The 11,905-nt window shown below is 43.5% G+C and overlaps 3 protein-coding genes across 3 annotated transcripts; all 3 read right to left on the bottom strand.

Moving 5' to 3' along the window:
• Nucleotides 1-2,883: 2,883 nt before the first annotated feature.
• O0I10_010468 (uncharacterized protein) lies at nt 2,884-6,317 on the bottom strand (the record flags this gene model as incomplete). Its single annotated transcript, XM_058490448.1, has 7 exons — nt 2,884-4,346; nt 4,402-4,562; nt 4,619-4,907; nt 4,966-5,142; nt 5,197-5,232; nt 5,291-5,475; nt 5,623-6,317. The coding sequence occupies 7 exons, from the start codon at nt 6,315-6,317 to the stop codon at nt 2,884-2,886; spliced, it is 3,006 nt and encodes a 1,001-aa protein (XP_058338815.1).
• A 703-nt stretch (nt 6,318-7,020) lies between these two features.
• O0I10_010467 (uncharacterized protein) lies at nt 7,021-9,282 on the bottom strand (the record flags this gene model as incomplete). The annotated part of the gene is made up of 3 exons (XM_058490447.1): nt 7,021-8,600; nt 8,669-8,950; nt 9,006-9,282. The coding sequence occupies 3 exons, from the start codon at nt 9,280-9,282 to the stop codon at nt 7,021-7,023; spliced, it is 2,139 nt and encodes a 712-aa protein (XP_058338814.1).
• A 301-nt stretch (nt 9,283-9,583) lies between these two features.
• Nucleotides 9,584-10,845, bottom strand: O0I10_010466 (uncharacterized protein; the record flags this gene model as incomplete). Its single annotated transcript, XM_058490446.1, has 7 exons — nt 9,584-9,916; nt 9,985-10,156; nt 10,220-10,296; nt 10,352-10,386; nt 10,446-10,622; nt 10,680-10,707; nt 10,771-10,845. 7 exons carry the CDS (start codon nt 10,843-10,845, stop codon nt 9,584-9,586), a joined length of 897 nt encoding a protein of 298 aa, XP_058338813.1.
• Between the last annotated feature and the right edge of the window lie 1,060 nt (nt 10,846-11,905).

Below are 11,905 nucleotides of genomic sequence, written 5' to 3'. Positions count from 1 at the left end.
GTCATACATTGGCAGCTAATAGCCACTTTTGTGCATTCCCAACTTTTGTGCATTCTATTGTAGGTGGACGATGCTCCTGCTCTAGACATTCATTTCCATGATTAAAGTAGGTTGATCCGAGCTGATTTGGTTGAGTTACGCTCCCACAAGATTACATCGGTTGAGCTACATCGAGCGTGCTTTATGTCCAGAGTGATGTAATCTCTCTTTGACCGCAGCTCAGTCAAATCAGCTCGGATCAACCTACTTTAATCATGGAAATGAATGTCTGGAGCAGGGGCATCGTTCCCATGCAGTGGATCTCGCAACAATGATGACTGGATAAAAGTGACCGTTAGCTAGTAATACATGCCTGTTCCTAGACGATCCATAAAGTAATTATACACTGACCCTTTCATTCATGCAAACGTAGCTGTGTTACACAACACGACCCTCTGCATCTTTTGCTCTGCCAGGGTCCACCTACTTGACAATGAACAAAGACCACTCTTCATATAGCATCACGCTTACAAACACAAAGGTGCCTGTATCTCCAAACTTTACAATGAAACGTGGGGTTTTGAATAGAGCAATGTGCTCGGCTTGGCCAACTGCACCTTGTGTGAAAGTTCCACGTTCAATGTCGCAACTAGCCCTGACTATAACAGAGCCAAAGATGCAGAGGGCGTGTCTGTGTAACTTAAGTCATTCAGCTCAGGCGATGCATGATTCTTGTACACTATTTAGGAATAGTTGAAAATGCCAGCTAATAACCTTAGTCCTCCCATTCTCCATTGTTGTCCAATCCAATGCATACGAACGATTGCACTGCTCCAGCCCAGCATGCCCATCATCCAACTTTCATGATTCGAGCTAACCTGGTAGTAAGGCTATGGCTGTTGTTGGATCATCATTATCATGTAAAGTGTAAAATGGCACACACCCTTTTGCTATACGTGAGGATCATCATTTCTTTTATTTACGTGTACCTATTGTCTATCGTGAGGGTGATGATCATGATGGGTGGATGGTGTGTGTGTGGGGGGTCATTGAGTGGCCTCAGTGTAATAGCAGTAGGGGATTTAAACTTGGGGGACTGTAGCTCCACGACTTGAGACACCGCTTCTCTTCTCTTTCTCACCGCCTCTGCTTTATCCCATACACGACATCCCGATCAAGGTAATGTATTATATAAAAAAGTACTCTTGTTGGCTGTGAGGTATTAATGTAGTTCTGAACATGCATTGTCAGGGAGTGAGTGTGTCCAAGTGCTGAGGAATGAGCGTGGTTGGTGGTTGGTGGTTGCCATGGCGATATTGTTGCTTCCTTTTGCTCGTTGCTATTCCCGCTCTACGCTTGGAGTCAACAGGTACATTCAGAGTCCATTGTTGCAGCCGAATTGGTTCCATTGACGCGTCAGCTTGTATAGAGGGCAAGTTTGGTTTCAAGACGTTGGCTGGTTTGGCGTTTTGTTTCGGCTCAACTATACTACACCATGGTTTTCGGTTTCCAGTAACCAACAACAACAACGGGTCTTTGTGTATATGGAAAAGGCAAGTACAATGAAACAAACAATGAAAAGGGTGTTCATTGTGTGTGTGCTAATAATGAATTGAATAGGTTTCTTTGGTCAGGCAATGCAACTTGGGGGCATCATCATCATCTCTTTGGGTTCAAGTCCCAGCCTGTATCAAGTAGCCGCTGCGTCGCTCTGCACCAGCCAAGTGTGCCGGAAAAGCTTCTTGGAACGCGTCCAGTGCTCTATAGGCCTGCGTTGAGTTGAGGATGGGTCGATGACGATGGATTTTTGCAAGAGCATGGTCACCGTGTTGAGGTAAAAGGGGATTTGCAACAGCTTGTGAATGTGTTGAACCAACACACTCTTCTTGTGATAGGCTCGTTCTTGCCCTTGAGGACTTCTTTTCATGAGGTGGGAAGTGATTGGAAGGATTGGGAATCATTCTTTCTTTGGAGAGGATGAATGAGAACAGCTATGAGCCTGAACTTTACGTAAGTGAGCCCTTCCTTGCCATGGATCGAACTGGCTTTGCGTGATTCGTGCAGTGCTTTCTCAAGAACAAGGGATCCCGACGTTGCTTGTATGTGGTGATTTGGTTTGTGAATTCCTTCTGATTTGCTCTCTTCCTTAACTTGCCTGCTTTCTTATTTATAGAGACGTCGATTACGATGATTACCACATACACAACAATGACAATTACGATGATGACGACATTCACAACAATGACGATTACGATGATAACGACATTCACAACAATGACGATTACGATGATAATGGCATTCACAACAATGACGATGACAACGACAACGATTCAAAAGGAAACCTGCGAGATCCCATTCTTTTCAACTTGTGTGTGTTTTTGGATATTGGGTGATGATGAGATTGACGACTGCTGACGGATACGAGTACGAATGATGCTGGACAGAGACGACGACCACGATGGTGGCAATGTAGCAAAATGTATTTATTACGCGCTTGGACTTCGTTAGCTTGTGGATTATTACTACATTACTATTGCTTCGAAGATGGAATTCATTCAAATAAATGCCGCATGTTTCATTATGAAGATTATAAACACAAGGCGGTCCAAATGTAGGATGGATGCGGGAACAAAAGTGCAATGTCGTGAAACTCTAGCAATAGTATGCTAGAGTGATCCTACTACTTTCCGGTTAAGATGCGTCTCAAACCCACCATCCTTCAATGTCTTATGGCAGCAGCTTCTTTGAAACATTGACACATTATGCGTGATGTGAACATTTGTCGTGATCAGCTATAGAGAAAGATGGATGATGTACCATCTTTATTTATTGCCCATATATCATTAGCATATGTAAAGCGACAAGTAATTATGATTCTACAATACAGAAGAAATGCGACTAAAGTTACATCCGCGATTTAGTAGCTGAAGGGCTGATGTCATTCGGCAAGGATGCCAGGGATGGCATAGGCTTGACGATACGTGGAATATATGGCATGCTGCGTGACTGATGTTTCTTAAGCGATCCGCGTCTTATGTCACCAAAAGGAGAAGACAATGAGGAGGCACTGGATCTTTGTCTTGACAAGGAAACCTCCTGTTGATCTTTGTTATCGATATCCATAGCCACGCTAATATTTCGAAACACCTCGTCGTCGATATAGTATTCCTTCATGACCAGCTCATTCAGTTGAACACGGCGTTGGAGCTTTTCCAATTCTTGTGCCACAATAAAACACTTGTTGCAGCTGCCTAATGCGGCATCAGCATCATCATCACCGCATTGGGTCCTTGAGGAGTCAGTGAGATTACTATCTCGGAACTTGTACTTCTTTCCCATTTCTGGATCCGATGGTTGCAATGTTGCTGAGGAGGTAGTTGGCTGTTCAAGCGGTGATGATCCTGAAGAATCAGTACGATGATCACGTGGCAGGTCAATGATGCTATGCCAATCAGCCTGCTGTTGGCTAAGTAGATATGACTCAACAGGATGCACGTAAGGCACTGAATCAGAGACATTTCCAAATTTGGTACGTAGACCATTGAGGAGCCACATGTGTGCTCTTCGACCCCAAAGCACACGATGAGCCCATCCAAGCGGGGCACGTGCTCTAGAACCCCATAGCCAAGAGTTGAGAGTAATCAGCAGCGACAATAAACCACCAATGGAGCCAACGGATGTCAACAACGTGTGAAGTTTTTGCTCCATACGGGTATATGTAACGAATGACTCTGGATAGACATCCAAGAAATTGACACTAGCAGGGTTGTTGCCAGGACGTAAAAGCCGCTGCACATCAGGTGAAAATGTCGCATCCACTTCAGAGGTGCTGTTGTAGGCTGAAGCGATGCCTACGATATTCCAAAGACTCGATTGTAGATACCGGTGGGTGAGTAACTTGTAGCTTAGTGTAGCGGATGTGTTGAAATGCAATGATGTGCGCTTATCGCTGGATGATAAAAGATTGTTGCTATCGTCGTATAGCCACTTTTCAAGTTCTTGCTTATTCATGTACTTTTCCTCATTGTAATAAAAGTCGAGGTTGGGATCACGACCACGTGGGTATACTGATACATGTACAAAGCGATTGGTATCTTGCTCAGCGGGTGTCCCAAAAAAGCTGAATTGAATACGACTACCATTGCATTGTTGTTGCTGTCCAATCGTTGGTGCGCGTGTAAGCCGAAAGTATTCATCAGCATGAAAGAGATGACACTCGATTGCCCCGGTATAATCAAAATAAGGTTGGTGCATACGCATATCCAAACGTCGAATATAGTTGAGCGAGACGCAATCATCCACAGATAAGCTTTCGGTTTCACATCCAACGGCTGTATCTACCCATCCATCAAAGCAGAATCGAATATCTATGCTTGCATTAGTTTTTCATTTGCCTCCTTTTCATTGCATCGGTTGACCAACCTGGTAATAGTACGTGATTTGCAGGCTCAATGAGATCCACGCTTGATTGTCCACTATCAATCACCAGTTTCACAATATATATAACGTATGCAAGGAACATGAACGATAATGCCAATTTAGTTAGCGTATGTGACACGCCGATCCACAATGGCTCTCCAACCCTATAACAAGATAAGCGATTGGTATTAAGGTACGTATACTGGTTATAATTCCATACCTTATGGACCAAATGATTCCATAATAGGAGCGTCCTATGAGGTGCTTCACGGGTTCACCAAAGTACCACGAGCCAAGTATAATGATGAAGACGACGATTCCAATGACAGCAAGGGCAATACCAATCTTTTGCGTGGATGAAAGGGAATCATCACCAGGGAACATGGGTTGGATAGGTGCGAGTAAAGGCGTAGTAATGTTGTTTTTCCACTGAGCCACAAATGATCCATTGGCTAAGGAACCAAATTGCAGCACGTTGATGTCATTGTACCAAAAGTATTCCGATGTACCTTTTATGGATCGATGGATGCTGAGTTTTAGATGTAACAAAAGACGATAAAGACGTACCAAAAAAGACCACAATGTACTTGTCTAGCAACAATTCAGCATTGGCCAAAAAGCGCGGCTTTGGTGTATCACCATACACGTTGCTTGGAGTCTGCCATTCCCAACTTGTAGTATTGAGCACACTCAAATCATTGGATGATACCGATCGACGAGTCAATGTTCTGCTGGCTCCATACCCTGTTGCATTTAAAGTTTAGTTTTTCAATCGCACGGGCCAATAAAGTGTGATACAACCTCCACTTAGATAGATTGTCTTGCGATCAGGTCCTACACACGAATGCAATGGTGAGATTGGTCCATCCATGAACTATCGTTTTATGCTTACCAAGGGCAGCATAGCCATTAATAATCTGCTGTGGCATGTCTTGGCCCCCAAGTGGCTGGTAACGCCATTGGTGGGTGTTGGTGTCAAGCAACAAGGCCATGTTGCACAAGGTGTCATTCACTGTATTGTCGTACAGGGTGCCATTGTAATATCCATTTCCCATCAAATGAAGAATGATCCCATTTCTATTAAAGAGAATCGTGTCAGGAGGTTTGAAAGTGAGATGGATACATAAACGCATGTTGTTTAGCTGCAGGCATTTTTGAAATTGAAAGAAAAAGGAAAGCAGCGTGATGTGGTGTGGGTAGTTGTATAAATGGAGGATAACTTACGGAAGGCTGATAGCCGAATGGCCGTAAAGGCCTGTGTTAGTGGATGGACCATTGTAAGATGTGTTGCTCAAGACGTATGATGGTGATGGTGGCGTCAATTGAGAGAACTCCCCGGTTTCGGGATTAAAGGCCCATGCATCGCCTAGCACAGTGCGTGTGTTGTGAATCGTGCCACCATAAAGATACACTTTCCCATTGTTCGAAAGCTTTGCTGTGAACTCCATACGATGCAAAGGTAATTGATTGTTGTTGGACGAAACGACCAGCTCTCGCCATGTCTGGTTATCAAAACGATACTCGAACACGCGCATAGTAGTGTTTGGTGTGGTGGTAGTCGAAGTAATGTTGTCGGTACCGCCGAACAAAATGAAACGATTATTGTCATTAAGAAGGACGCCTTGAGCATACGACGCATAGGGTGCATTAGATGACTGATTGACGTTATGGTAGATAACAGAACCGTTTGTTGGATCGAAGCTGATTGATGTAAATAGTGTGGTTGCTTTAGCATCACGCGTCACTCCACCATAGCTATAAAGCACTCCTTCACGGGCAAACGAGGTTGATGCATAGCGATATGGGATGCGTGCTAATTGTTCTTGATCAACGGCATAGGATGAAGCAATGACAAATCCACTTTTTGGAATAAAGAAAATGATAGCCAAGAGGGGATACAACAAAGAGCACAAGGTCATGTGGTGGTGGTGCTTCATTGTCAATAATTCATAACTTGAGAAGGAAGAAGAAGGATGCAACATCACGGACCGAGAAGAGGGGAAAGGGAGGCACGTTGTTATTTGGATGATGCGTGCGTTTGGTGTCATCAAAGCCGCGCAGTCAAGTTGATGTTGATACTACATCCCACATGTAGTTCATGGCGTACATGATGCAGCTCTTGTTTGGTAATAACGTTGACGACAAACGATTTCCCCTTTTCATCATATTCTTCCTGAGCACATATATCTCTTGAGCATAGAAAATGAATGAGACGATCATTGTCATGTTTCAATTGCATACTTTTGCGGATGCGTGTTGGCTAAGCAATAATGTCAAGCCCAAGAAATGCGACATTAGATGCTGCATGTTGCTGCAGTAGCAGTGATCACAGTGAAAACCTGCATGTTCAGAAAACTTTCTTTTTCAGTCGCTCACAAAAGTAGAAGATGGACTCTTAGGTACGACGGCTATTGGTAATGCCAAGAGATATGCGAGTGAGCATGTCAAAGCCATAGAGTCCTGATCTCAGAAAGACCTTTATGCAATGTGTTGTCGTGTATCACAAATAGAAGCACGATTGCTAAGCCGACCAATAAGTCCCAAATCAACCAAACATCATCACTGATTCAACATGAGTTTTTTGTTCAACACTTGTATTCATTTCCATCCATAAGTGAATAATTAGCGATAGACATGAGTTTCCTGGTTGACAGGTGTTGCTCGTTTCTTCATATTGGATGATCCATCATCATCAAGCGATTGTTGTTGATCCATGGATGGCGTAGCGGTAGACGCTGAGGAGGATGTAGTGGTGGTGGTGGTGGTGGTAGTAGTAGTTGCAGGATGGGATACAGTAGACCCTATAGATCCGGTGGATCCAGTGGATGAACTAGAGCTGGAACGACGACGACGTAGGCGAAAGTTGTGGATTTGTAAATGGGATTGTGATGCGGAGGAAGAAGTTGGATAACAAGTATGTCTGGATGAATTGGAAAAAGTGGCAGAAGCAGTGGGCGGTGCAGTAGATGTTGTAGGAGTTGTAGGAGAAGACGAAGGGATTGGATGATGATGGTGATGGCGATGGTGGTGGTGATGAGATGTTGTTGTGGAGGATGTTGTTGATGTACTTGCTGATGCATTAGCATTATTAACTGCCATCGACCCTGCTGCAAAACCTAGGTGCAAGTTTGAAAAGTCGCTCCCAATCCCATTCGCATCATTGGTTTGCCGCTCATTGCTGTTAGTATTACTGCTAGTATCATTGGATACTGAATAACTGGTGGATGCGGTGGCAATGGCTGAAGAGCGGATATGGTGATGATAATGAAGATGATGGTGATGGTGGCGATGAGGTCGATAAGCGTGATCTGGTGTTGCTGCTCTTCTAGTATTGGTAATGGTATCTGAAGGAACAACAGAAGGTGCAGCTGTAGTGGTAGTGGTGGTAGTGTTTGTAGAAACATTCATTGTGGAACAAGTAGCATTGTTGCTATTGGCACCGGTTGCCAAGCTGGATGAACAATTCTCAGATTCCCCAGGCTCCAAATCCGATCGAGATAATCGAAAGCGTTTGTTCATATCACTGGTATCATTGCTCGATGTTCGTCGATGATGTCTCCAAGTACTGCTGTTGCTGCTACTACTGGTAGATGATGATGACGATGATCCGCTGTTACCACCATCCTCATTCGCCACCCGAACAACTTGCTCATCCGTTGTTACCGAAGCTGCAGATGCTGTGCATGGTTCCAAATCCTTCATTGGTTCGGCTGTTGTATCATCATCATCATCCATATCCATGGGATCGTCACCCTCACCACCACCGGTATCATGGCAACTGTTGCTACTAGGATTGGTTGTGTTCTCTGTAGTCGATGATGATGATGATGCTATTGCTGATGGCGTTGCATTGTTATCAAGTTGCATGCTGCTCTTTTCTTGTCGCTTTTTTGATTTGGCCCTCTTCATTCGTGAATAGAGTTTGGCACTCAATGTTTCACGTTCTCGCTTTGCAGCTTCTTGTAACATGATGCATTTGAGCTTGTAATCAATGTTGGCTCTGCTTTGTAGGTACATGAAGAATTCGGAGAGCTTTGAAAAGTCCCAATCCTGAGCAAATGAGCGTAAAAAGCGTTCTCGTTGGGCGTTGGTTGTCGATACATAGGGAGGTGTGGCAAGAATGGTAGTGATAAGCGTAGCTGTGTATTGTGTTGCCCAATTCTGAGTAAGGTCTCGTAATAAGCAAGCTCGTTTGATATCACCTAACCATAATATTGTCATTCATTAATACTTATCTCTCCTTCCATATCATACTTTTATGTCTCCTTACCCGCTTCATCACACCAATCCACAGTGACATGACGAACAAGAATACTTGTGCTTTCCCAACGCCAATCAGCAACCAGCCATTTGAGGGCATTTGTGATCCTCTCCAAAGGATATTCATTGGCAATCCGATGCAAGTACATTGCTGTTACAAGCACGTTGTCTTCTGACTTGAGCCAAGAGTAGAATGTTGCATCATATAACTGATCCATCCGTTTGATATTGTTGTGCACATCATGCCAATCACCACTCTCTGGTATAGGTGCACTAGGAAATAAAGACGCATCTGCAAGGGAGAAATAAGTAATTGGTGGATGTTGTAGCGAGTGATAGATAGTTACTCTTTGGTTTCCTTGTTGTTCCAGCCCATTCGGCAACTGTTAAGGAATGATGTGAAGGCACTGAAGGAACAAACAGACATGAAGAAGATGGCGTTGATTGGAGAGTGGGTGAAGATGATTCTGGTCGTTGAAAGACAAGTGTAGCTGGATGGGAAGACGAGGTATGAGCCGCATGGGATGCTGTAGCACTGAATTCGTGAGACCTGTTGGTGCTTGAGACTGTTGGAGACGTTGACACAGGTTGAGTTGTAAAGTTATAAGGAAGAAAGTTGGACATTTGAAAAGGGAGGTGGGGAATGTCCAAAAAGTTGATAAAGAGAAGAGAGGGAAAGAGAGAGTGTGTGTGTAAAAGTGAAGGAGTGTGTGTGTGCGTGCGTGTGTGTGTGTGACACTGAACAAATTCAGGGTGTAATGTTGACCCAATATGGTCAAGAGGAGACATGGATTCATTCGTTCATTTCAATGATGCTTTTTATTCATTATTATTAGTACTATTATTGATGATGCCAGAAATATACACAATGAAAGAGATGAGAAGGGTGGTGCTATTCACAAAGACTGCTGCTGGATCAACCTTTTTAGTTGTTGACGCTTTTGAATGAAAATGTTGATTGAGTACTTCCATATCTTGGGACACGCTGAGGACAGAATTGTGGTGAGCGAGGGGTATAAAAGTAGTTGGAACGACCAGATGATGTCGATGGTGAAGAATGCAAAGTAGTAGGATGGCGTACAAATATCGGGCTATGTCCTGACAAGCTTGGTGTGCCGTTCTTACCCCATCCTATGTTGCCATGATACCATGCACTGGAATCCCGTTGCGCTGATAGCACTGTAAGATAGCTACGCTCTTCATCAGTATCCTTCTTAATCAAGATAATCAGCAAGATGCTGCTGACCAATGCCAACAACTAGGATAGTAATCGCCATTTGTTAGTTGTATGAAGAATGACAGCTATCAGTGATGATACACATATACCTTGATTGTCACAAGTACCACCACGCCAACAATGATCCAATTCTTCCAATGGAAAATAGAACCAATAATGACATCCTTGCACCCAGCAGCGGCAGTGATTATTGGATCATGGTTAACAAGGCTCATCAAGACCGGCCTGTCTTCCGGATTTGCATATCCACAACAATGAAGTCTAAACGCGGTAATAATAGTTAGCTACTACAAATGCAAGGTATCCATCCAAATGTTGACATACGATTCCTCAATGTTGATCAATAGCTGCTCATCCTTTGCTTGAAAGAAATCCCACAATGCACTCCCGTATGCATCCAACTATAGCCGTACTTTTGAGTATGCTTCCATTGTTAACCATGTTTTTCTTACTCACTTCCTTCCTTCGAGCATAAACAATTCCAAATGCAACTACAACAAGTAAATGAAAATAAGTACCATGCTTTCCAATTCTTCAACCCAACACGTACTGATTTCGAGTGATGAGAATAGGATGATCGTGGCACTGTATGTCTTGAGAAATCCAATGTGTTCCATGTAGGTACCGAAATAGGCGACAAAGGAAACGACGGTGATGAAGCACCCAATGATGCAAAGTGATAGTGATATTGTGCAACTGACAAGAGAGGAGTTTATGGTGTATGCACCTAATTTAAGCGTCAGCCGACAAGTTGAAGCCATGAGCGAGCGAGAGAGAGAGATACCTAATGCCAAAATAGCCAACCCCACTACCTATGTGAATGAATGGACGCGTTAGTTGATCGAGTACTCGACAACAAGGGAAATGACAGTTACCATTGTGGTGAGATGGAAGATAGCAATGGGTTCACTCAAGCCTCGAGTTCTCCGAGAAACAAAGCTTTCGTCCATTGACAATGAGAAAGAAGAAAAGGGAAGTGGGGGGAGGAGGAAGAGGAGAAGGAAGAAGAAGAAGAAGTAGGATAATGTGTGAATCTGTTGGTGATAGAATGAGAGATGAAAAGGTTAAATGCTGGCTCTCAAGAAAACGCATGACCTGAGAATTAGAGTTGGCTTACTCTTGTGCACCCACATTCAAATCAACAGTCGATACACAACACATGCACACAATAACTTCACAAACAAACGCCTTGATCCCCTTTTCATTGTTGTGCATAGCTTTAGCCCTTTTCATACACGTTTTTCTTCCCTATTTGTTCCTCTTCATATCATTCATAACATGAACGAGCGGGATCGTGGCGGTACTGGTTGACTGTACAAGTCCCACATAGTGACACAATACGACAGGCTGACCTGAACCCATTCTTTCTTCTTGGGCTGCACAAACAACAAATCCTGCATCTGCATTGCTTTTGCATACGTATTGAATAGCCGATGAATATTTCCATGGAAATGGAAGCATACGAAAAAGAATAAATCATTCTCATCTTTTCCGCTCGCTATCGTGTCTATGGTTACCGATGATGTATAGGTAGTAATGTGAGTCTTTCACTTGGGTAGGGTGATCATTTTTTTTCTTCTCCTCCTTTATCATCCTACTGCTGCTGCATGGCTTTTTCTCTCTCTCTCCTTTAAACATGGTTTACCAGTTTCCGGTCATGGTGCATCGTGATACGGAAACTTGCATAAAAGTCACCCCGTTTTTGATATATGGCACCATCATCCTCATGTCATTCATAACGATCCTTCTTCATTTTCCTTTCAATCTTGGAAATACTTATGGAGGCGGGATTTAATGAACGATGACGATCTGTGCAACGCTTGTGAAAGTCCTATGGCTTGAAATGGATGAGGGGATGACTCCATGAATGGGCCTCAAACACCATTTATGTAAACTAGTGCTAACAACCCATGGGTAATAAAGACTAACCAGGTCATTTCCTAAATGCCTTGATCATTGCATAAAATACTACAACGGGGATGCATCGTGGTTGTACACGAACCATGCTGT

The sequence above is a fragment of the Lichtheimia ornata genome (genome assembly GCF_029851405.1).
Source record: "Lichtheimia ornata isolate CBS 291.66 chromosome Unknown scaffold00070, whole genome shotgun sequence".
Taxonomy (NCBI): domain Eukaryota; kingdom Fungi; phylum Mucoromycota; class Mucoromycetes; order Mucorales; family Lichtheimiaceae; genus Lichtheimia; species Lichtheimia ornata.
The sequence above is the reverse complement of the archived record's forward strand: the minus strand, read 5'-3'. Positions and strand labels throughout refer to the sequence as shown.